The following is a 25,146-nucleotide window of genomic DNA, read 5'->3' as shown; positions in this document are numbered from 1 at the left end:
TGCAGACCAGCCGTATTTCCCGCCGCTGGCTGTGATTGGCGGATAGTCGCGTCCCGCGCGGAGGCACCTGGGTGTTTCTCAGTTACCTCCGCGGCTGGGGTGGACTGATGTTATTTCGCTGTTGTGGCCTTTGTGAACTGGTTGCGTTCTGCGAACGCCATACACTACAAGCACACCATTCAGGGTAGCCAGCCAGTCCAAAGCGTTCTCAAACAGGATCCTGAGCAAAGAATTGCGTGAAACATAATAGGAGGTAGCAAAGACTATCTGGATTTGATCTGATGCAGATGTGTTCCTTTCTCGAACATAGGCCACCCAAAGAGAGTAAGCCTCCTTAGAAACCTCATGTACTCTGGACCCCTTTCAGAATGGCTTTAGGCCAGACTACAGGGCAACTGTCAGTGCTGGTGGCTTTAACTGATGACCTCCAGCTGAATGTTTGTTGCTTCTACTGGATTTAACTGGTTCCTTTGAAACAGTAGATCTCACTATCTTGTTGAAACATTTAGAGTCAGAAGTATGTATCAAGGGATATACTTTTGAGTGGCTTAAATTGTTCTTTATGACTGGCCTCAAATGGTTACTGCTGGAGACTAGTGGCAATTGTGGGATTTCTTCTTTGTGGTTTTACAGGGTGCAGTTTTATATGCCATGCTATTTAATCTCTACATAAAGCCCTTAGGAGAAATAATTTGTAGTTTTAGTCATTAGTATGCTGGCAACACCTGTATCTCTCAGTCCAAATCTCCTGGGGATGGAGTAAAGGTAAAGCCACTGCCTGACTGCTGAGTGAACAAACTGAAACTGACCCCTGACAAAATGAAAGTAATGCTGTTTGGGAAGACTGAGATCTTGAATGACTTCATGCTTCCCACTTTTGATTGGGTTCAACTGATCTTTTTTGACACACTCAAAAGCCCAGGGGTTATATTGGACCCAAAATTACTGCTGGAGAAGCAGAATTAAAGCAGCCACAAAAATGCTTTCTTCCAACTTTGTTTGGTCTAGAAAATGGGTCTCTACTTTGACTCAGTCGATTTGGCCATGTGGATCCATACCCTGGTAACATTGAGACTAGAATACTGTGATACCCTCTCTATAGATCTTCCTGAAAATCAGTTTAGAAACTCCAGTTAGTGCAGAATGTCACAGCTGAGCTATTATCAAGAACTACTAGGCACTGCATGCATAGATCTTCCCTCAAAATTAACTCAAACTCAGTAAAGAATGCTGCAGCTCAGTTATTTCAGGATCTTCAGGGTGCATGTATATTACACACATTCTGCTGTCACACCATTGGCTGCCTTTTAGTTGCAGGATCAATTCAAGATACTGTCACAAACAAAGCATTTCATGGTCCTGGACTTTCATATCTGCAGGACCATCTCTCCTCCTATGCCCCTCCAAGAAGCATTGTTTATATGAAGAGGGTCTTTACAGGTACCACCTTGCGAATAGGCAAGATCAACAACTGCCTGTACACATGCATTCTCTGTAGTGGTCCCCACCCTATGGGGTGGTCTGCGTGAGAAGGTTGGGAAGGCTCCCACATTTTTGGCTTTCTGCAAACTATGTAAAATAGAACTATTTGGAAGGGCATTTATAAATAGGTCTGCATTTAAGAGAATGGTTCAGGAAGACATTTTAATAGAGAGAACATTGCTTATTATATGTCTTATATTGATTGCACTGACTTACATTATTTAGTCTGTCTTGAATCTCAGTGAGAAAAGTGGGCTAAAGCATAAATGAATAAATAACATGAAATAAATGTGTAGCAGTAGCATTAAATCTAACATGATACACAAATAGCTTCACTTTTTAAAATGGTGACTGCATACTCATAGCACAAAATGTCAAGCATACTAAAGGTAAAGGCATCAGTCTTTTTTTACTCTGGGGTGATGTTGCTTTCAGAACGTTTTCATGGCAGACTTTTTATGGGGTGGTTTGCTGTTGCCTTCCCCAGTCATCCATGCTCTCCCCCCCAGCAAGCTGGGTACTCATTTTACCGACCTTGGAAGGATGGAATGCTGAGAGAACCTGGAGCTGGCTACCTGAACCAGGTTCTGCTGGGATTGAACTCAGGTAGTGAGTAGACTGCAGTACTGCCGCTTTACCACTCTGCTCCATGGGGCTCTTGTCAGGCATACTACCTGAGTTTAAACTTCTGGTGCCTTGCTAGCATTGAGGGCAGAGAATAGCAAACAAAGGAGTCATGCGGAGAAGTAGGTGCAACAGCAGTCTGCATTTGTTTGCTATGCCCTCCCTTTTTCTTCCAGTCCTTTGCTTCCTGCAAGTGAACACTGCCTGGACAGGCAGCTGCAGAAAGATTGGACAAATCTCTCTATATTTTATGCACACAGTATAGCCTCACATGCAGCAGTAGCTTAAAATGGTTTTAAGGGGGGAAAAAAATCCAACCTTAATTTAAAAATAATTTTGGTAATCAGCCTCTCTGGTTTTCTGTATTTTAATCCCTCATTTTCTGTTGCACACATCTTTTTAAAAGCAGAGTTTGGTGACTTGTTTCTGGTCTTTTGGCAAGCTAAAGAGGCACGTATTGAAATGCACTATTTCTGTTAACATGTATGGATATTCCGTCACTGACATGGAGTCACAACAGAAGCTTGTCTTGTAAAAGCTGTCATCATATTACTTATATTTCAGCAGCAATTCCCGTAAAACAGTTTAAGCTGAGATCATATCACAGTGAGGTCAATGGGTTGAGAATGACTCAAGAGTGTTACTGCTTTCCTTGTCAGATCAGCAGTTTGCTCAGTGTGCTCCTTGATGACTTCCAAATAAGTACATGCAGGTTGTCTTGCATCTGTGTACTAAACATTTGTCCTGACCCAGATGGCTCAGGCTAGCCTGATGTTGTCAGATCTTGGAAGCTAATTAGGGTCAGCCTTCGTTACTACTTGAATGGCAGAACACCAATGAAGTCCAGGGTTGCTACACTGAGGTAGGTAATGGTGAACCATCTCTTACGTTGAAACCCTTATAGGGTTGCTGTAAGTCGGCTGTGACATGATGGTACTTTACACCACTAGTAAACTTTTAAGAGAAACTTGGGCTGATGTGACATTTTTGTTAAGAAAACGGTAACACTAGCCCTTCACACATATGTTCAGCTACCCTGCCCCACCTGCAATCAAGTTCTGGCGCCACTTTCTGCCCGTACAATTAGGTTCTGTACCCATATTGCGGTGAATGCACACATATGAGAGTGGGACCTGTGTGGATCAGGCCACTTCCCTTTATTTCCCATGTATGTTGTGTTTACAAGGATACTATAATGTGGATTTGGTTATGCTTGGAATTTTGGTCTAGTACTCACCAAACAATAGGTGACCTGGTAGATTTACGCTGGGACTATTACAGACAGTAAACAAGGACTCATGAAATTGAATGCTGTTTTTTATACACATGCCCCTGTTCTGACAAAATGGTGACCACCCATGTATCTGGGGCATCACAAACAGCACTCCTGCTTGCATCTGATGTGTGCCGTTGCCAGGCTCCCAGAAATGTCTGAAAGGGGATTTAGTCCTAAAATGATCCAACTAGAGAAAATATAGTATGAGTTCACTGGGTTGACGGAATGGAAGGGAAAAGCCACAGCTTTTGCATTTTCAAGACTCTCTGTTAATTGCTCTCCAAAGCATCTTCCTGCTTTGGCAGCTCTAAGGCTTCCCAGTCTCACTGGGGGAAAAAATCTTAATATAGCTTTGCCTAAAATGGTCTTCCATTCCTACCAAGAAAAATCCATAATGCTCTTTTCATCCACTGACAGGCCACTTCTGTAGCAATGGTGTGAAAGAGGAAAGAGGGAGAAGATAGGGAATGAGATGGCATGCTAATCTCCTGGTTTCTTCCTTCTTGCAAGAAAGACAGGCAGTTCACCTTCTATGCACTCCTTTTGGCTTGCTGCTCCTGAACTTGAGTGATACTTGCTCTTTACAAGTGTGATGTAAACTATGAAGCTCGATAGGAATGGGCCAGTTGGAAAGGTTTTGGTTGTACTACCTTCATGATGACTGAAGGGAACCTCCACCTTCAGTGGCACTAATCCTCTGAATCCCAGAGCCAGGAGACAATGTGTAGGGAAGGTCTAGACCTCTATGCCCAGTTGTTGGCCATCCAGGGGAACTGGTTAACCACTGTGTGAGAAAGGATGCTGGACTAGATGGACTATTGGTCTGATCCAGCAGCACTTAACACTTCTTTTTGTCTATAAGTGGCAGCCCCACCCGACACTCTCCAGAGGAGGATGCAAAGGGCAAAAGTGGTCATTAGGCCCACTTCCAGAAGCTTCATGACCCACTTTGGGGTCTACTTCTGGCCCACAGGTTGGGAAACCCACAGGTTGGGGAACACTGCCCTACTGAATCCTTTCCTGCCCCAAGGATTGATGTTTGGAAGGACATTTTATTTCTTTTCCTGCTTGCTTAAACATATGTCTCCACAAATATCTTTTCTGAAGGGCTGAAGTAGGGAAGAATTAGTCTGAAGAAAAATCAGGTAATATGCACTCACAGGTAAATATTCAGGTTTTATTGGGTTTAGAAGGCTTGCATTGGCATTGTTGTTTTAACCATATATGGGAGGAACACCTCTTATTTTAGAAGCTTGGGTTTTTTGTTTTGTTTTTAAAATAAGAGTGACTTTGTGTGCCTGTGTGTATGCATACAAGTGTAAAAAGAACGCAGAGATCTGTGCTCCAGTGAGAGATGCCCTTTTAACACCACCATTCATTACAAAGGGCAGTACAGGCAACCTATAGTGCTCCAGCAGAGTGTTTCTTGCTTGTAGAGCCCAACTGAAAGGTTAAATTACTGTGTAAATTCAATAACACTTAAAGAAAAATGAGATTTTTCTTTTCAAATGATAGTATCAGAAACATGAAATGGTTTGTAATTCCAGTTGTCTTTGGACATGTTTCCTTTTCAGGGAAATGCTTGAGTCAGACTGATGCAAGCTGGTGGAATTTCTCACTATCGGTGTCCAAAGTGTTACTTAATCACATCTATCACTTTTTTGGCTCTAAAATTAGAAAGATAACCTTAAGATATAAATCTTTTATAGAGCCAAAGCTGTGTATACTCTCAGAAAAGGATGAGACTCCATGGTGATGAAATCGACTATTGCCTCAAGAGGGAATTAATAGGAGGACAGGGCTGAGCTGATGAAAAAATTGATTCTTTTCCATTAAACTGTACGTGCTGTGCTTTTATAAACTAAGCAGCAGCCTAAAGAAAAATATTTTTTCTTGAATAACCAAAAAGAGAGAGAGGGAGAAGGGGAGGCAAATGAAAAAAACATCTCTTTTCATCACTCAGTTCATATGTCACGTCAGTAAGATGTTGAAAGATGTTTAACTGTTTCTTCTTCCCCACTCTAAACTACTCATTAGATGTCATAAATTTATTTAAAGCACTGAAATGCTGGATTTCTCCTCAGATTTAATAACTGGAACCTTGCTTTATTTATGTTCTTATCACTGTATATGCCAGGGTTGCTTTTGTATAGCAAATGGTCTGCAAAACAGTTAACATTTGTTAAATAAAACATCAATTAAATGTTACTTTTTTGTATACATTATAACAGTAAAAACTGATTTTTGGAACTTCGAATTTTGATTATTCTCTTATTGTATTTTTAAATACTTTTAATAAAATTTATTTCATTTTTTTAAAAAAAAATTAAATGTTACATTACAACAAGAAGGGGGCAACAAAACCTTCAGCGTAACACTAAAAGGCCTGATAGAACAAAAATAATTGACAAGCTTAATGGCATGGATTTGGTACATTTTCTTCAATAGAGAATTCCATCGATGGGGTGCCACTTCCAAAAATATACTGTTTCTAGTGGATAACAACCTTTTCTCCAATGTTGGTAGCAGCAGCAGTAGAACTAGCCTCAACTACTGCTTTTTGCAGGGTGAGGCATCATATGGGAGAAGTTCTCCCTGTAAGTTTTTATCCCATATAACTAATCTGTAGTTGTTTTTTTTTTTTAATGAACAGGCTTACCAAAAATGCAAGTAATAAGAAACTACAGCGGAATACCACAGCCAGCTCCACACGATGGCCCTCCACTACACATCCAGACTGGAGACATAGTTGAACTCATCAGAGGAGATGCACACAGTTTATTTTGGCAGGTAGAATACTTAACACAGCAACAGTTCTGTTTTCATTTGATGAAGGAACTAGTGATATTGTTGACTGGTGTAAAGAGCAGCCCAGCTTCTCCTCAGAGACTATGAATCTTGGCGCCCAATCATTGATGATGCCTAAGTCATGAAGGTTAAACATGTGGCCTGGGGGCCAAATCAGGCCCTCGGAGGGCTCCTATCAGGCTCCCAAGCAACTGGCTGTCCTCTGCTTCCTTCTCCGTCTCTCTTGTTTCCTTCTGCATTACAGCTTGCTTTGCAAGGCTTGCTCGATTGTACAGGAGCTACAGAGTAAAGTCTATTTTCTCTATTGGGTGAAGCTCCTCTCTTAGGAAGGATGGGGGGAGGGAGAGCTTGCTTTGCCAGGCTCTCTCAATTGTACAGCAGAGCTACTGAGCCAAGCCTCTCTTCCTTCTATTGGCTGAGGCTCCTCCATCTCCTGGCCTCCTGGGGAAGGAAGGAAAGAGCCAGAGCTTCCTTTGCCCAGTTCCCTGGATCTCATGGGAGAGATACAAAGAAAGCACCTTTAAGATCAACGAGTGCTAAGGTTTTTAGCATGTTTTAAGTTTTTTTATTAAAAAATCTTTAATTCTGTTTGTCTTTGTCCTTTATAATGTTTATATCTCTGCTACCTAACCTTAAATAGGTAAACATAAGACCTGGCCCAACATGGCTTGGCCCAACAAGGTCTCATTTATGTCAGATCTGGCCCTCATAACAAATGAGTTCGACACCCCTGGCCTAAGTGAGCACCTCATCATCCTCCTGTACAAGAAGTCAAGGTTCATACTAGGCCATACTGAAATGCTGTCTTCCTAACCTTCATTCAAGATCATTCCTAACCTTCATTAAAGACCTTTTATGATTTATCATAAAAGAACTTTACACAGGCAGTGGATTGCTAGAGAATAGCTAATTAGTTCTTGTGGATAGACTTACAGAGATATATAGCAAATCTTGAGAACATCTTTGTTTTAGTAAAATGATAGTTATCCACAGGGGTCATTTTGTAGAATAATAGGTGACAGAGCTCATTAGCATAACTCATTAGCATATGCTCCCCCCAACCAAAAGCAACCTGGTGCAAGAAAGGAGGGCCCTGGGTGAGTGAGGTCTGCTTGGGCTGGCTAGAGATCCAGCCAGCCCATGTAGGCCTTGCTCACCTGGGGCTCTCCTTGGCTGCCTACCCCCCATAGTCAAAAGGCCAGTAAGCCACCCACTGCCCAAAATCACATAAGAAGTAGAGAAAGAGTGTCACAGGCTTCTCCAGGGGTTAATGAGGGCTGCTGGGGGTGTGGCAAAGCCCCTGGTGGCTGACTGGCTGCCTGCTCTCCTAACCCCAGAATTGTTATACAGCTGCATTTACTATTCAAGGTAGATAGGGAGGAAGAAGTGGAACCCTCAGAAAGGTTCAGGAGCTGCACTCCTGTGAACTCCTGCTGAATCCGAGGCCTGGTTATCCAGTTGAGTTAGCAGTGGACCACAAAGGTTGTCAGCAATTTCATTTCCTTGCTCCTTACTGTTGGTTTCAACTCAGCTTACCACATTAATTATCTCCCCTCACTTCATTTTTATTACAACACTCAGGATAATGGAACCTCCAGGGCTTAACAGAGATATTGGGTTCTTGTCTCACTACACATTCTAAATCACTCAGTTCTTGCATCTGTTTGTTAACTTTTATTATCTGTATGCTAGTTTGCTGCTGTTCACAGGTTTTACCGACTGCTTTAATCCAATCTTAGCTATGTCAGTTGAGCTATATCAGTTGAGTGATAAATATACCATCTTGATTACAGTTAGCCCTTCCAGGCAGCTAACCCCTCCCCCCCATGTAATGGTTGGCAAAGTCTGTTTCAAGTCATTTGAAGAAACATGCATGCACATGAAAGCTTATACTCAGAATTAAAAAAAATAGGTCTTAAAGGTGCCACTGGACTCAAATTTTGTTCTGTTGCTTCAGACCAATATGGCTACCCACCTGAGCATTTTTATCTCATCTTCCTCCAAAGAATACTGGGCAAGATCAGATGGTTCTCCCCTCCTCCATTTTATCATCACAAACAATTCTGTGATGTAAAGTAACTTAGAGGATGACTGGCAAAAGGTTACCCAGGAAGCTTAATGGTTGAGTAGGGATTTGAACTTGGGTCTCCCTCAGTTCCAGTGGACTACCCACTGCACATCATTGTTTCCAGTGACTTTCTACATCTCCCACCTTGGTTACCAGTTCTGCCTTCCAGTTGGATACAATGCTATTTTGAGAACACTCAGCCTGCTTGCTGGGTTCACTCCTAGCCAAATCATAATTGCTAGGCTTTGTGGCATGCCTGTTCTTGAAGGGTACATTCTCTCTTCATGGCACACCTAGGTTGGAAGCAGGTCTGGGCAAGGTGACATAAGCAGTAGAAAATTCTTCACTGTTTTGTGGAGAGTATTTTGATCATGTTCCTTCATCCCTGAAGTGTTGAGATTTTGGGGAAACACTTTATGATATTTCCAGAGAGTGCAACACTTTATCAGTCATTCCTGCTTGTACCATTTCTACCTTTACCTTCTCATCTTTCAAAGTTTACTAGAATATTGAACAAAGGTAACCTTCATTTTCTCTATTTCTGCCATTTACAGAGTCATCAGAATTCATGCTGAGTAAACAAAATTGTTTGACATTTTTGTTGCAGTTTGATCAAAACACCTTTTGCCTGTTTCTTCCTCCTCTGCAGATCACACTCCAAAGTATAAACAATTCAAAAAGGGCAGCCATTAAAACGTTTATTAGAAGTTAAGGCTGAAATCTTAATCACATTCACTTGGGAGTAAAAACCATTGAACTCAGTGGGATTTATTTCTGAGTATACTGCACTGTTTGGCTCAGAGAGTTTAATGAGACTTGTTCTTAATAAGCATGTTCAGGAGATCAGCCTTCATCAGTGTCCAAAAGCAAGATTTTTACACCAAATATGTAGCAGAAAGCAATATGAAACGTGTGTGTATTTTTTGAACTACAAAACACAACAGCTGCCTGAAGGACATTGACTCTGCAGGATCTCTTTGCAATTGCACAATGTTGCATCACAAGTTTTCTGCTATATATCCTGGCAGACCTGGAAGCCTATCCCTAAAGAGCTCACCATTTTGCTCTGTGCAAATTCAAAATAACAATATCCCACATCTGAAAATAAAAGTCAGACTACTTCAAAGGCGTAATTTTGCTACCATGCCTTGAATGAGTGTCTGTAAATTTCACTGAAAGCACCAAATTATTCCTTTTCATTGCCCTCCCTCTTTTATTGCAAGGTTCAGTATGAAATTTAGTGCTTATAAAAGGAGAAATCAACAGTACTGGCATGAGTCAGCCTCTTTGCTTCATTCTGGGGAGCATTCCCTTGGCAAAAGGAACTCAGGAAAGACTGATCAGCAAATAATGTTATAAAGTCCTTATAAAGGTAAAGGTAGTCCCCTGTGCAAGCACCAGTCGTTTCCGACTCTGGGGTGACGTTGTTTCTATGGCAGACTTTTTAAGGAGTGGTTTGCCATTGCCTTCCCTAGTCATCTACACTTTCCCCCCAGCAAGCTGGGTACTCATTTTACTGACCTTGGAAGGATGGAAGGCTGAGTCAACCTGAGCCGGCTACCTGAAACCAACTTCCGCCAGGATCAAACTCAGGTCGTGAGCAGAGAGCTCAGACTGCAGTACTGCAGCTTTTCCACTGCAAGACCTTATAGGAACATGCTGTTTGAAAATACAAGTGAGAGTTCGTCTCTTTTTTAAAATAGAAGAGTTTGTTTTTATATTCTGTTTTTCACTACCCAAAGGAGGCTCAAAGTGGTTTACAATTGCCTTCCCCCTCTGGCTTCATGTGGAGGGATGGGAAATCAAACTTGGCTCTCCACATTAGAGACTTCTGCTCTTAGCCACTACACCAGATTGGCTCAGGTATTTGTTTGTATGCAAATACTTATTTGCAGGGCTTTTTTTTGTAGAAAAAGCCCAGCAGGAGCTTATTTGCATATTAGACCACACTCCTGATATCATCATTGTTTCACTCAGGACTTTTTTAAAAGAAGAAGCCCAGCAGGAACTCATTTGCACATTAGGCCACACCCCCTGATGCCAAGCCAGCTGGAATTGGAATTCCTGTGCATTCCTGCTCAAAATAATAATAATAATAATAATAATAATAATAATAATAATAATAATAATAATAAATTTTTATTTGTACCCCGCCCTCCCCCGCCGAAGCAGGCTCAGGGCGGCTAACAATACGGTGACCAATGGTGCACCAACAATAAAACAGTTACACTAGAAACATTAAATTAACATTAAACTAACCTTAAAAGCCTGAATTAAAACAATTAACTAAAACATTTTATGACGCTATCCTTGACACTCTTCTAGTTGATGCTGATGGCGGATTTTCAGTTATTCATAAGCTAATTTAAAAAGGGTGGTCTTGCAGGCCCTGCGGAACTGATCAAGGTTCCGCAGGGCCCGCACCTCCTCTGGGAGTTGGTTCCAGAGATGTGGGGCTGCGGCCGAAAAGGCCCGAGAGCGAGTATTCTGTAGTTTAATTTGTCTTGGCCCAGGGGTAGTCAGTCTGTTCTTTCCTACTGACCTCAGTGCTCTCTGGGGTTCATACGGGGAGAGACGGTCCCTCAGGTAGGCTGGTCCTCGGCCATATAGGGCTTTAAAGGTGATAACCAGCACTTTGTACTGGACCCGGTATACAATCGGTAACCAGTGCAGTTCGCGTAGCCCCGGCCGTACATGTTCCCATCTTGGGAGACCAAGTAACAGCCTGGCCGCCGCGTTCTGCACTAGCTGTAACTTCCGGGTCCGGCACAGAGGCAGCCCCATGTAGAGGGCGTTACAGTAGTCCAATCGTGAGGTGACCGTCGCATGGATCACCGTTGCTAGGTCCCGACGCTCCAGGAAAGGGGCCAACTGCTTTGCCCGCCTCAGATGGAAGAAAGCTGACTTGGCAGTGGCTGTTATCTGGGCCTCCATTGATAATGAAGGCTCCAGTAAAACACCCAGACTCTTCACCTGCTGCGCCGCCTTTAGCTGCACACCATCGAAGGTCGGGAGGGATATTTCCCTCCCTGGAGCGCCGCGACCCACACAGAGAACCTCTGTCTTTGCCGGATTCAGCTTCAGCCCACTCAGTCTAAGCCACGTTGCGATAGCCTGTAACGCCCGATCCAGGTCTTCCGGGGGGGAGGCGGGCCGGCCGTCCATTAGCAGATAGAGCTGGGTGTCATCCGCATATTGGTGGCAACCCAGCCCAAACCTCCTGGCAATCTGGGCAAGGGGGCGCATATAGATGTTAAATAACATCGGGGAGAGGACTGCTCCCTGAGGCACCCCACAATCTAGTGTGCGCCTCTGGGATCGTTCACCCCCGATCGCCACCCTTTGTCCCCGACCCATGAGGAAAGAGGAGAGCCATTGTAAAGCAGACCCCTTAACCCCAATGTCGGCGAGGCGGTGGATCAGTAGCCGATGGTCGACCGTATCAAATGCAGCCGACAGATCTAATAACATCAGCACTGCTACACCGCCTCGATCCAGTTGCCGTTGGAGGTCATCTGCCAAGGCGACCAAGACCGTCTCCGTCCCGTGGCCCGGTCGGAAGCCAGACTGGCACGGGTCTAGGATAGAAGCGTCATCTAGAAATCTCTGTAGCTGCAACGCCACTGCTCTCTCGATGATTTTACCTAAAAATGGTAAGTTAGACACCGGTCGATAGTTCGCCAATTCGGCCGGGTCTGCTGTTGATTTTTTCAAGAGGGGGCGGACCAAGGCCTCTTTCAGAGGCGTTGGAAAACGCCCCTCTAAGAGGGATCTATTTATGATGTCCCGTAGAGGACATCTAAGCTCCCTCTGGCAAGATTTAATCAGCCAGGAGGGGCAAGGGTCCAGATCACATGTTGTTGGGCGAGCAGCGGAGAGAATTCCATCAACTTCTTCCAGGCTGAGTGGGTCGAAGTGGTCCAGCAGTAAATCCGAAGACAGGCGCGGAGCCTCAGTCTGACTTACTGTATCTAATGTGATAGGTAGGTCTTGGCGGAGTGATGAGATTTTATCTGCAAAATATTTCGCAAATGCCTCACAGCCTATCTCCAATTCTCTAACGTTTGGTTTGCCTTGTGGCAGTGTTATAAGATCGCCAATTACCCTAAACAATTGTGCTGGGCGCGAATTTGCAGATGCAATCTTGGCTGCAAAGTATTGTTTCTTTGCAGCCTTGACTGCCATCTCATATGACTTCATAAACGTTCTATAGGATGTTCTCGTCACTTCGTCCCGAGTATGCCTCCACCGCCTCTCTAGTCGTCTGAGCCCTTGCTTCAGCTGGCGTAGCTCCAAGGTATACCATGGAGCCAGCTTCATACGAGGGCGCAGAGGGCGCCGGGGTGCGATTTCGTCGATGACCCTGGATAGCTGATCTTGCCAGACTTCCACCAGGTCATCGAGGGAATCGCCAGTGGGCCAAGGGTCCCTCAGGGCCGTTTGGAACCGTTCCGGGTCCATCAGGCCCCGAGGGCGAGCCAAAATAGGCTCTCCGCCCATACAGGGTTGGGGCGGCATCTCCATACGGGCCTTAAGGGCTAGGTGATCCGACCATGGGACCGCTTCATCTGCGATATCGTTCACCAAAATCCCAGACGCAAAGATCAAGTCTAGTGTGTGTCCGGCCTGATGCGTGGGTGTTGTAACAAATTGAGAGAGTCCTAGTGTCGCCATGGAAGACACTAGGTCCATCGCCTGAGTGGAGGCCGTGTCGTCGACATGGACATTGAAGTCACCCAGGACCATAAGTCCCGGGCTCTCCAATGCCCAGCCCGCCACTGCCTCCAATAGTGATGGTAAGGCGCTGGCTGGTGCGTTAGGCGGATGGTACACCAGCCAGATCGCCAACCCCTCCCCAACATCCCACCACAGACCGACACACTCGATGCCATCGATCTTTGGGGCCGGGAGAGCCCTAAAGGAGTAAGCCTCCCGTATGAGCAATGCCACCCCTCCCCCCCGCCCGTTACTCCGTGACTGGTGAAAGACCGAGTAACCTGGGGAGGTCATCTGGGAGAGAGCTACTGTCTCTCCTTCCCGCACCCAGGTCTCGGTCATGCAAGCCAGGTCCACGTCCTGCCTAAGCAGGAACTCCTTAAGGGTTGAGGTCTTGTTATTGATGGACCTGGCGTTGCATAACACCAGTGACGGAGACGAGCATTTCCTCTTAGGCCCACTACCTGCCACCGTTGGGATGGGCAATAGACTGGAAGGTGGCCGAGCACTGGTTTGTCTCTGTCTCCTTCCCTTATATAATTGTCTATTCCCACCGTCATATCTTCCCCTCCCCAGGAGCACTGGAATCCCCTGGGCCAACATCTACACTCACTTGGAGTGGGCTCGCAGTATACTCCTCACAGTTGTTCCCAATTATCCTCACCTGGCTTTCACTCTATCCTCCCCTGTCTGTTCTTCCAATACTTGCTGCCAGTTAACCAATTATCATAAGTAATTAATTTAGTAGTCCACTCAATTTCCCTTCCAATTAACTAGTATAATATTAAATTGATCAATTTCAGCACCATTAATAAACAGACCATCCCTCCCCCTTACCAATTGATGTGCTGAAATTATAAATATAATTACATATAAATTGATATATATAAATATATTGTAGGAATCAATCACTAATTATTTGGCTAAAAAATCCAATAAATTAATTAATAAATATCTTTAGTAAATTCCATTAGCAGCTAGCAGTCATTTAACTCAAGTTCTAGTCCTTAGGGGTGGCAGTATATATTGTCTCTGGGTTGTAGGATTTAAAATCGTATTCAGTCTTAGATGTTGATAAAGTGCAGAAGTCAGTGCAGTTAATACGTGCAGCTGGTAAAGTGCGGTTGATAGAATGTTGGCAGAATGCAGATACCAGTGCAGTCGGTAATTGAGCATATTCCTCTCCTCTTGTGGCCGGCAGGCTCTTGGGTTCCCCTGGGACCCGTACAGGGCCTCTCCGCTGGGAAATAACCAAGCCGTTGGATCCGCCGCTTCAGACCACGTCCGTCGGTGGGGGCGGGACAAATGGAGGGGAAGGCGAGCGAAGGTGGAGGGAGCAGGAGTAAGGAGCAGGAGGAAGCGAGGGGGGGGCGAGGTGAAATGCTTCTTTGCATCGAACAGTTCCTGAATAAAGAGAAGTAGCATATTGTGGAGAGTTCAATAGTGTAATGCTGTTAGTTTTCCTAGCTGTTGGGAAGAAATTTCTTAATCTCTGAGTTTCCTTACATCTCTTGAGGCAGCACAAGCTTTTTTGTGATGAGGTAGCACTTCGAGATCTGTTCTTTCTAGAGGCATGGAAGCAAGCTATAGCTAAGCTCTGAAGAGCTCAAACTTGACCTACTAGAAGCTTTTAGTTCCTTCTGTTTTTTTCTGTGTTTCCTCCCTACTTCCATTTATTGTCACTTCTCAATGCTTATTAGATAGGACTTGGGTCTTGGGCCCTTCATGGTTAGCATAGGAATGGAGTGTTTTCTGGGGAAACAGAAGAGCTTCATGCCCAAATGGGCAGCAATGTCTTTATGCAATTTCTCTTCCCATTGGAAAATGAGGGCATTAGGTGGAAGTTACCCAGAGCTATCACAGGACGAAGGAAGGAATATCTGGCACTTAGAGATGGGTGATTCTTCTAGCTAGGTAGAGAGTGCCCAACTTTTCCTGCAAAGTGGGAAGGGGAAGTTCTACATTTCACCTGCTCTAACCATCTCTCTTTTCTGCCTTCCCATTGCTTGTAAAGGGCATAACTGGTGGACAATTCATTCAGTCACTGATTGCAACGCTGATTGCAGCACTGCCTGGAAGGAGAGGCCTTGATTTTCATACTCCCCTACTAAGGAGCAGGAGCCTAAGTCTCATTAGCCTAACGCTTCCAAAGGAGTAGAAAAAATTACATCAGTTTGATGTTATCCACTAACCGAGAACTGAAATTGTGTCAGAAGAAATGCTAGTGCTATGTCTTACACAATGCAGAAAAGATAGTAGGGGTAGTAGTAGCAGTGCAATCATTTTTACTTAGTGTAAGCAGACAGTGAGAAAAGATTTAAGCACTTCCAGACCTGCTGTTATGCACCTAAAACCCTTCTGTGGTCAACAGTCTATACTCTTCAGTTATCTGTGAGATCACTCAAATCTATGTAGGCATTCACAACAAACAGATTGTTGAACAAAATTTGATAATTTACCTCTGGTTATACAAAGATTTGTATTAGTAATGTGTTTGGAGTTCCTTGTGTGTTCTCTTCTAATGGGATCCTCTTTCCTCTTTTAGGGTAGAAATCTAGTGACAGGGGAGCTTGGTTTCTTTCCAAGTGATGCAGTAAAACCTTGCCCATGTGTAAGTAGAACTGCATAACTGTGTTTGTCAATGTAATTGTTTTTACAAAAATGTTTGTGGTGAGCGTGCCTAGTTCTTGCCAAGATTTTTTATTAATCCTGCCTAGTGGAATTTATATTATTTTTTTGTGTTGCTATTTTGTGTACAACATTATTTGAAAGTGTAACAATGTTATGTGTTCGGTTATTGGGTTTAAATTAAAATGGGAAGTCTAACAGAAACCTGCATAAGAGATGGTTTTAGCTCATAAGAATTTAGTAAGTTAAATTGTCTAACTAGTTTTCAAATAAAATGCACTTAAAGACTGCAACAAATGAGTTGTGCAGTAAAGCTGTTGATTTCTGTACAGTGAGGAGAGCCTGCTTCCTTTTCTAATATATTCCCCAGTCAGCCTGGGTTATAGAGAGAGATTAGACCATAATAATGGGTTCAGAAATGCACCTGTGAAAACCAGAAAAAGCTATAAAATCAAACTGCTCAGCCTATTTTATCATATGCCTACGTGCTCTGATTTTCTTCCCCTTCTTCTATCACAAAGGTATGCATAATCCCAGAATATTTGAAATTGCTCACAAGAAAATTAGTTTGGAGTGTATGCTTTAATAATTTTGAGTGCAAGCAAAGCTCTGTGTGAATAGCTGATCTTGTATAAAGTTCATAGAATCAAACAGCTGGGTAGGGACTTGAAAAGTCAATGGGTGCCCTGCAGAGTCGTAGCCGGGATTTGGAAGGTCAGGGGGCATTTATATTTTTCAGGGGGGCACTGATGCCCCACATGACCTTCCCTCTAGTCGCTCCCCCACCCTCTCTGCCGCTGCCCCTCCCCCCAACACCAAATTGCTTTTAGGCCAGGGGCAGAAGCAGCAGGGCCGGATCTACATATTTTTGAGAGGGGGAGTAAAAACTCCTTTCCCACCACAAGAGGCTCTGCGCAGGAAGCAGATACACTAAGAAATGAGCAGAAGCATGGCTTACCATCCTCAGTTGCTCACACACACACACACACACACACACACACCACACCCTGCCCCAAGTACAAACGATTTTGCACAGTGCACAAGAAGCTAACATACCAGAGCAATTGCCCCCCTCCACCAAAACACACAGTAGTTGGATAAACATTTCCCCTCCTCATCTTCTCTCCCCCCCCCCCCTTGCAAAAGAAGTTGATGCACAGGAAGTTGATGAATCAAGGGCAGGAGTAGAAGCAAGAATAATCATCTCAATGCAAGGGGCTTTGTACAGGAAGTTGAATACACCAAAACAGGAGCCACACAATCATCCTTTGCCTAACATATGGGATTTTGTAGGAAGGAAGAAAAGGAGAGAAAGGAAGGAAAGGAAACATACATAGAGAAAGAGAAGAGGGGGGAGGGGGAGAGAGAAGTGAAATGAAGGAAAGAAGAGCCAGGAAGGAAAGGAGAGAAAGAAAAGGGAGGGGAGAGAAGTGAAATGAAGGAAAGGAGAGATGGAAGGAACGGAAACAGAAAGAGGAGAGAGAGGTGGAGGGTGGTCCTTCCTTACCGGTAGGTCGGGGCGTCAGGAGGAGGAAGTGGTGAAGGAGAAGGGAAGGGAGTAGCTGCCTCTCTCTCCTTTGCAAGGCACAACTCCTGCACGAAGGACAGGAGAGGAAAGGAAAGCCCCAGAGTGAGTAAAGGAGTCCCTAACCAGGAGATGAGACCAAACCGAACAGGACAGTTCTAAAGAGCAGCAGGAGAGAAGGGGAAAGGAAGGGGTTTCTCTGGAGGAGAAGGGACGGGGTGGGAGATGAACTAAGGACGAGATGGGGCAGAGAGAGGCAGGTCGTGGTGGTGCTTCAGCAACCTTGTTCAGGGGAGAAGGCAGAGCGGCTGCCAAGGTGGCTGGTGGGCGGTGACCACAAAATTTAACCCCTCATATGGTGGAGTTGCTCCAGCTGCCAGAGGAGAGGGGGAAAGGGTGTGGCGAGACTCTGCAGGCTGGGTGGCTGGGCTGCGGATGCGCCTGTCCCTGTTCATCGTTTGTGTGTGTGTGGGGGGGCTTACATGAAGTAAAAAAAATAAATCCTGATGTGCCACAGGTCAGGTGCGTCGCTGCCGCCCCTCCCCCTTTGTGCCTGTGGCAGCAGCCCCCAGCTCCCCCTGGGAGTTAAAGGGCCCACGAAACAGCTGATTGGCGGGTCCTTTAACTCTAGCAAGAGGCCAGGACTGCTTCTGCCCCTGGCCCCCGCCATCAACCTCTCCACTTCCCGAATCACTTGTCGGGCTTGTGGCAGCCCCAGGAACCATGACAGAAGCTTCAGGGGCTGGTTGGGGGTTCCGAGTTAGGAGGCCTCGCTCAGAAGTCGGGGGCTGTGCCCCCACAGGACCCCTCGCAGCTACAGGCCTGGTGTCCTGCCCTCTGCATTAAGTAAAAAAATTGTCTACCCATTATTCCCCTTTGCTTCATGGAATATAGAGGCAGGAATTATGCTACAGAAAGATTTTTACAAATAGTTGCATCTGCCTTGAGTAACAGAGAGCCAAGCTGCATGATGCAATGGAAAGTTTAACAACAAACTTCCAAACATTAAACCAATCTGTTGGGAGTAGTTGCTTCTTAGTATACTGTGGGATTAATTGATTGGATCCAAAGGATAAACTACATTTATCAATCAAGTTCACTAAGGGAATCTGTACTGGAAAGAAAATTAAAATACCCCATTTTAGAGAAAGAAGTGACTCCAGAGTTTGGGAAACCCCATTCTTGTCACAACTGAGGCACCATAATACAGCTCACAAAATCTGTCATAGATTTATTGTTTTGGGGTGCATTAAGTGAGGTTTCTTGCTTCCATGTTTTTCCTGGGGTGGGGGGGGGAGTGTTTTGCAGTACTGAATGGATCCAATCACCATCCTAATGTATAAATAGTCAGTTTGTAGCTAGCGGTTGTGACCATGCAGCTTTTTTGCCCCTTCTAAAGTTGATACTTTAGTGGTTTCTGATAGGGAAAATGTACAAAAACCATGTGTAAATTGTCATGTGTGACAGTCGTCCATCTTTTTTTGTGTGTGAAACCCCCCAACGACCCCTAACACATCTGAAAAGCCCTAAAAACAATGCCATAGTTTCAGGGCAGTGTTGGGGCCTTTTGTAAAAGGTTGGTGTTAGCAAGAATGAGGTTGATGAATTTGCATGAATTTGCAAGTATGAATAAACATAATTCTGGAATATTAGAGGCAAAGTATTACTGAAAAGATAAATTGATGCTTCACTACTGTTCACTTGGAAGGGCAAAATATAAAGATTCTGTTATGAAAAATGATACAGTTGGAGACACTGAAACATCTATCAAATCTTCAAGGCACCATAACATTTACTATTATTATTAGATAACAGCCTCTACAACTTGCCCATATAAAAGTGTCCAGAAACAGCATAAAATACATACATCAAAAGGCACAAAGAGTAAATACTGAATGAAAAATGGCTGAGCTTTGGAATATCTATAGTTCAGTGTTTCATCAAATGTAAGCTTTTTTCTCCTCAGTATGGCAGCAACACACTTCTGAGTTCTATAAATAAAAGCTTAGATTCACTGGCTGACTTTCAGCTTCATTGTTATTAGAATTATTTTTAGGTATCATGTGAAAATGTGTAATTCATTTTATCATCTATTGTATGATGTAGTATTGTTGCTGTATTAAAAGGGAAAAAAGGTACAGCTGAAGGCCATCTCATGTGCTATTGTTTAGTGACGACACCTTGATTTACCTTGTAAAATGTGACACAATACAACACATCTTTATTTCCTATTTGTATGCCCCATGTGTGAACTTAAGGGGAAGAAGGGCGTAGACTTGTGTTGTAATTTACTTAGATCCAACCACATCTTGATGCAAACTGTACAGTATCTGTTTGGCAGGGGAAAGGGGAATAAAAGAGGCTGACAGAAGCCTGTCTAAATGCTACAGGCTCTTCTGTTTTAGAAGAGGCATGTGTGGCAAAGCAGTGTCTCTGCTCATGCCCTAGATTAAAATAGGAAACCTGTGAGGTTGTGGGTGTCAAGGAACCATTGGCAATGAGGAAATACTTCCATATATGCACCTTGCCTGAAAGTATATATGCTCTACCATAATAAATAAAACATGAGTTTTATTTATTATAGTACGGTAATATCCAACTTTTCTCCCATTATGGAACTCAAGGTGGCATACTTAAGGTTCCATCAAGGAGTCTCGTCCAGGCATTGGCTACTAGTTTGAGTTCTGCAAATGTGTTTTTTCTTATACCTTCCAGCTATACACTAGGATCCACAGTGGGGGGGGGAAATGCTAATTGTATAGAAGTTCCTAGGAGGGGCACTTTCAGTCTGAATGTACTTCAGGAAAGCACAGTCCTTCACATGGAGCAGTTTCCCCTTGGTTCTTGGGAAGGCTTTTTTGTGTGGAGTCTGTCCTGAGTTGAAGCACAGTGTGTCATGTGAATTTGCCTGTTTTCAGAAAAGAATGAACACAAAGTTCTGTGGATTTTTTTTTATAGCGATAGTTTTGCATCTACCATACAGCTACTTCCAGCTTTGAGTGTTTAACATGGTTTAGGGATGCCAGCGTGGGACTTGGGGATCCTCTGGAATTATAGCTCATCTCCAGACTACAGAGATCAGTTCCCCCGGAGAAAATGGATATTTTGGAGTGGCATTGTACCCCACTGAGGTGCCTGTCCTCCCCAGGCTCCATCCCAAATTTTCAGGAGCTTCTCAGCCTGGATCTGGCAACTCTAGCCCTCATCCTGCAGTGGTGGCCAGATGGGATGTGGCAACCCTAGACATGGTGCATACATAAGCACCAGTACATATACATTTTTATGGGATGAAGGGGGGGGGGGCAGATCTGCTGCTAATTTAGGCAACTTTCTACTGGATTTTAAATGGCTTAAACAAGATTGTAAAATGTGACCTTTAAAAAAAATTAATAATGAAGAGTGTTTTAGAAATTTATTTTTTTTAAGACATAATGATCCAGTTACTTCAACTAGCTGTATATTTTTGTGCATATCTTAGAGCAGTAAACTAACCCAAGTTTATTTGGAAAGCTAGAAATATTTTTCACTAATTTATGTTTTCAAATCATAGGTTCCTAAACCAGTTGACTACTCTTCTCAACCATGGTGAGTGCCTGAAAACCGTTTGGGAAGTGAGAAAGTTTAAATAAATAGTCTGAGAGAAAATATCCTGGCATTAACAGTAATCTAATTTGTTGCAGTTTAACCTTTCTAGTCTTTAGCACAAGGTATTTTGTTGTAATGCAAGCAAAAAATATTGAATGTATACACTAACAATATTTTTTAGGTGTATCAGGCTTCACATGTTTAATATTTGTAACGAGTTGGATCCAACCAGTTTTTTTTGCCGGCGAAAAAGGGAGGAGGAGGGGTTCCCTTTGCCATCAAAAAGGCTTTACTGGGTATTATAAGACCTGCAAGTAAGTTGGGGACTGTAATAAGAAGGAAAATAATGCAAGTCTGTATGAAGAAGCTGGCTGGACCTCACCCTGTGTATGCACATAAATGTGTATCCCTGTGGTCAGTGAAGTGATACAATATAAAAGATATGGCTAAAGCTCTGAAGCCTTAACAGCCTTATGCTGAAATCTGAGAGCCACCACAGTCTACATGAGACCCAGACTGCACTGGCTTTCCCTGCCACCACACAGCAGCTGTGGGGAATGGCCTTTAAAAAAAAAAAAATGTGGGTAGCCCTCCTTCATTTGTGCCATGGTCTCAACCTGAATCAGACTCCTACAGAGTTTTGACATTTCCTGCTGCTGTTGTAGGGAAAGCAAGTGAGGTCTAGGAGTTTCAGACCTGGCTTGTTAAAATGTCTTATGTAGTTTGGCACATAGAAAGTGAGAGAAAGAGAGAACTTCCAACCCTTGATACCTGCTTCCTCCTTTCACATCAGGCCACTGTTCTTTCCCACATCCCAGCTCATGATTCCCAATCACTCCCTTTCTCTGTGTACAATAAGTGTGCACTCTCTTTCCACATTCTCTGTGCTTTCAATCTGTGGATGAAAGATTTTGGGAGAAGGATGGGAAGTGGTCATGTGTCTCTTGATCTTTAGTCATGTTAAGGGCTCTTTTTAAGAACTCTGTTTTTGTTTACCTCCCTGAATTGCTCAGCTGTAAGCATAGATGACTGGGGAAGGCAATGGTAAACCATCCCATAAAAAGTCTGCTAAGAAAACATCGTAATGTGATGTCACCCCATGGGTCAGTAGTGAGTCAGTGCTTGCACAGTGAACTACCTTTACCTTTTAAGTGAAATCACACTCTAGCTTTCCAGGATAATGATGGTGATAAATCAGCCTGACCACATGCAATATAGTGTTTTCCCAGCTTTTGATAGCTGTCACACATTGTTTTTTGAATGAAAATTGGAAGAATGCTTCACTCTCTCTCATACACAGATTGGAAAGAAGCAGGTACAGAGTCATAATTCAAAGATGCAGCAGGTGACCTCTGGGAAAAGGGGATTTTGGTACATCTCTGCCTTGGCTGGTAGATGCAGAAATAACATAGAATCTTCCCTAAAGACTGATAGAAGAAAATATCTCCAAAGCCTTGCAGGACCCCTAAATTATTTCTTGGTTCTTTAAGTCATGCTGTTGTGTGCAGTCATAAGAATGATTTGTGATATTGGTTAAAATGGAAATTGAGAGTATTCTACAAAAAAAAAGTTTAAACATTCCTTGTCTGTTCTAACAGGCGAGGTACTATTGCTCCAATTGACTATAGAAAAGCATAGCCTTGTTAGATTAGAAGCAGAATGCATGGAACATGGTTCTTGCCTGCTGTCTCTTGTTGGAGTTTTGATTCCATCATGTGCAGTGACTAGACATAGACTACTAGATCATATCTGGATATGTATGTAAACAAATCCAATGCTTATCTGTTGATTACTGTATCCCGAAATCTAAAGCTGAGGTTAAGAAGTACATTTGCTTGATTGTGGACCTGCAAATGCACTTCTCAGCATTACCTTTAGGTTTGGTAGGTGATAACCAACAGATTGGAATGGGGTTTGTTTACACATTCACATCCAGGTATGATCTAGAAGTCTCTGTCCAAGGTTACTGCATATGATTATTAGAAGTGTAAGGATGACCGTGTTCAGTGTTCCCTCTAAGCTCAGTTAGTGTGAGCTAGCTCACAGATTTTTAGCCTCTAGCTCACTTTTTTGGTCTTATCTCAGGAAGGATGAACCCAGAGCACACTAATTTATGCAGTAGCTCACAACTTTAATGCCAGTAGCTTACAATTTTAATGTTAGTAGCTCATGAAGTAGATTTTTTGCTCACAAGACTCTGCAGCTTAGACGGAACATTGGTCATGTTTGTATTGGTCGATTGCACAGTCACAGTCAACAAATGTACAATGGATTGCACATTAACAATGTGACTTTCCCCCACGAATCACAAACTACCTTACCAAACAGCTTATTGTCATAATAATGCTGGAGACTGCTGTTCAGAAAAAAGGAAATAAAATATCACTGCCAAACTTTTCTCTGGCACTTAACTTCCATGTTCATCTTGATAGAAAGTGTGGTTAATATTTATCTCCCTTCATTGCAGGTATGCAGGAGCAATGGAAAGATTGCAAGCAGAGACTGAACTTATTAACCGGATAAATAGCACTTATCTTGTGCGGTATAGGACTAAAGAGTCGGGAGAATACGCCATTAGCATTAAGTAAGTGAAATGTAAATTTCTCCCCAGATTTCATTATTGTCATGCTTTAAGTGAGAACCTGCATATGAAACATTCCAAATGTCAGCTTTGCTTATATATTTAATATATACATTCTATCTGTTAATGTGCTTATTAGTCTAGCTGGCTGGGGCAGTTACGTCCTTTTTGAAAACATTGTACCCAAATCCAGCAAGAATTAGTCCATGTGCAGAAATGAATCTTTTCATAGATCATTCCCTGACTGTGCAGGGATGAAACTTTTCTTGTACCTGGGCACTGAGCTTTTCTGTTTTGTCCTAGACTAAAGAGCTAGATGTTCAGAATATATCGTAGACTGAAGAACTACATGTTCAGAACCAGTGTTAATATTCTCTATTGTTTTTATGATGTTCCCATGCTTTCACTTCCTTTAAAGAGGGGAAATATAGTTCATGCATGCCCTTTCCCTCTTCTCCTAGAAATCTGTTTAAGGAAAGTGTGGGTGGGATGGGAGATCCATAAGTGTTTAGTGCATTAATGGGCCTGTGGCTTGGGGCACAAATGACTTTATGCTAGTTAGCATAAGTTGATGTATTGGTCTATTTGCATTTTAACTAGAAAATGTTTAGAATTGATTTGGCTATGAATTGAAGTCAAACAGAATCTTTTCATGGTCTTGAATGTAAATTGGAACCAGCTGTAAAGTGTCTAACAGAATTTTAATTTTTAAAAAGTTTCTAGTCTGTTTTGTCAATACAAATTATTGAAGGGGATCTGATTTTGTTTCAAAGGTGATTCTCAACATAAATTTGCATGCAAGCAGTAGTGTGGGATCCCATAATTAGATCTTGCTGAAAGGCTTCTTGAAAATCTGAATTAAGCCTGCGTCTTCTGCTAGACCATAATAAATGTGTTTTGTTAATTAGGTGTCAACCATGTATTGGCATGGATATACGTTTTGTCTTAAGAATTTATTTGTGTACGAGTAGGGCATGCCCTCAAGTAATTATTGATCTCTGCTGATTAAGAACACATTTATATTCATAAGCTATTCATTGCCTATAGGTACAATAATGAAGTGAAGCACATCAAGATTTTAACACGAGATGGCTTTTTTCACATTGCAGAAAATAGAAAATTTAAAAGTTTAATGGTAAGCATCAGTTTAGATTTTATTTCCCTTGCCAAATGTGCATCTAATTACTTGTGTTGATGTCTGAGTGTTTGGATCTGTGGGAAAAATAGTTGAACAATGGTAGATACAGTTACACTGCATTTTACCATTCTTGCTTATAGCAGATGCTTTAACTCAAGATGGTTTCAAAGAATTTGTTTATCCTTTAATACAGTGACTGGCAACTAATGGAAGATGGCATTCCATTAGTTTTGGCATTGTGCTAATAATGCAAATGCAATTGTATATTACCATGTATTTCCAGGTGAGTCTGGAATAATGCCAGTGAAAAGAATTCTTCTCTTCATATGATCCTGCCCCTTACTGCAGCTGCCAAGTCTTGCCTGGAGTGTATTCTGCATGCATTAACAACATAGAAACTTCAAAATTCTGCACAAGTTCCATTTGTGATGTTTCTGAATGGATGTGTTAAAAATTATGCTCTAAGCCAGCATGGTGTAATAGTTAGAGTGTTGGCTAGAAGTTGGGAGACATGAGTTTAAATTTCCAGTCTACATTTCAGCTATTTGGGTGACTTTGGATCTGTTGTTGTCTTTCAGTCTAACTTGCATGACAGGATTGCTGTGAAGACAAAGCGGAGGACAGGCAAACCTGAGGCTATCAGAGGAGTAGCAGTTTAAAAATGTGATGGACAAATAGACAATAGCAACATTTACATTACATCCATTTAGGAAGT

The 25,146-nt window shown here is 43.0% G+C and overlaps 1 protein-coding gene across 1 annotated transcript in view; it reads left to right on the top strand.

Moving 5' to 3' along the window:
• The window catches only part of VAV3 (vav guanine nucleotide exchange factor 3), a 230,022-nt gene that overhangs the window by 178,127 nt on the left and 26,749 nt on the right, over nt 1-25,146 (top strand). The window contains exons 20-24 of the mRNA XM_060232308.1: nt 6,036-6,172; nt 15,520-15,585; nt 20,678-20,712; nt 23,180-23,296; nt 24,341-24,428. Of these exons, the coding sequence (XP_060088291.1) occupies nt 6,036-6,172; nt 15,520-15,585; nt 20,678-20,712; nt 23,180-23,296; nt 24,341-24,428 (443 nt within the window). The remainder of the gene's footprint in view (nt 1-6,035; nt 6,173-15,519; nt 15,586-20,677; nt 20,713-23,179; nt 23,297-24,340; nt 24,429-25,146) is intronic.

The sequence above is a fragment of the Heteronotia binoei genome, chromosome 2 (genome assembly GCF_032191835.1).
Source record: "Heteronotia binoei isolate CCM8104 ecotype False Entrance Well chromosome 2, APGP_CSIRO_Hbin_v1, whole genome shotgun sequence".
In the NCBI taxonomy this organism is placed as follows: domain Eukaryota; kingdom Metazoa; phylum Chordata; class Lepidosauria; order Squamata; family Gekkonidae; genus Heteronotia; species Heteronotia binoei.
This window is presented reverse-complemented; position numbering and strand designations above follow the sequence as displayed.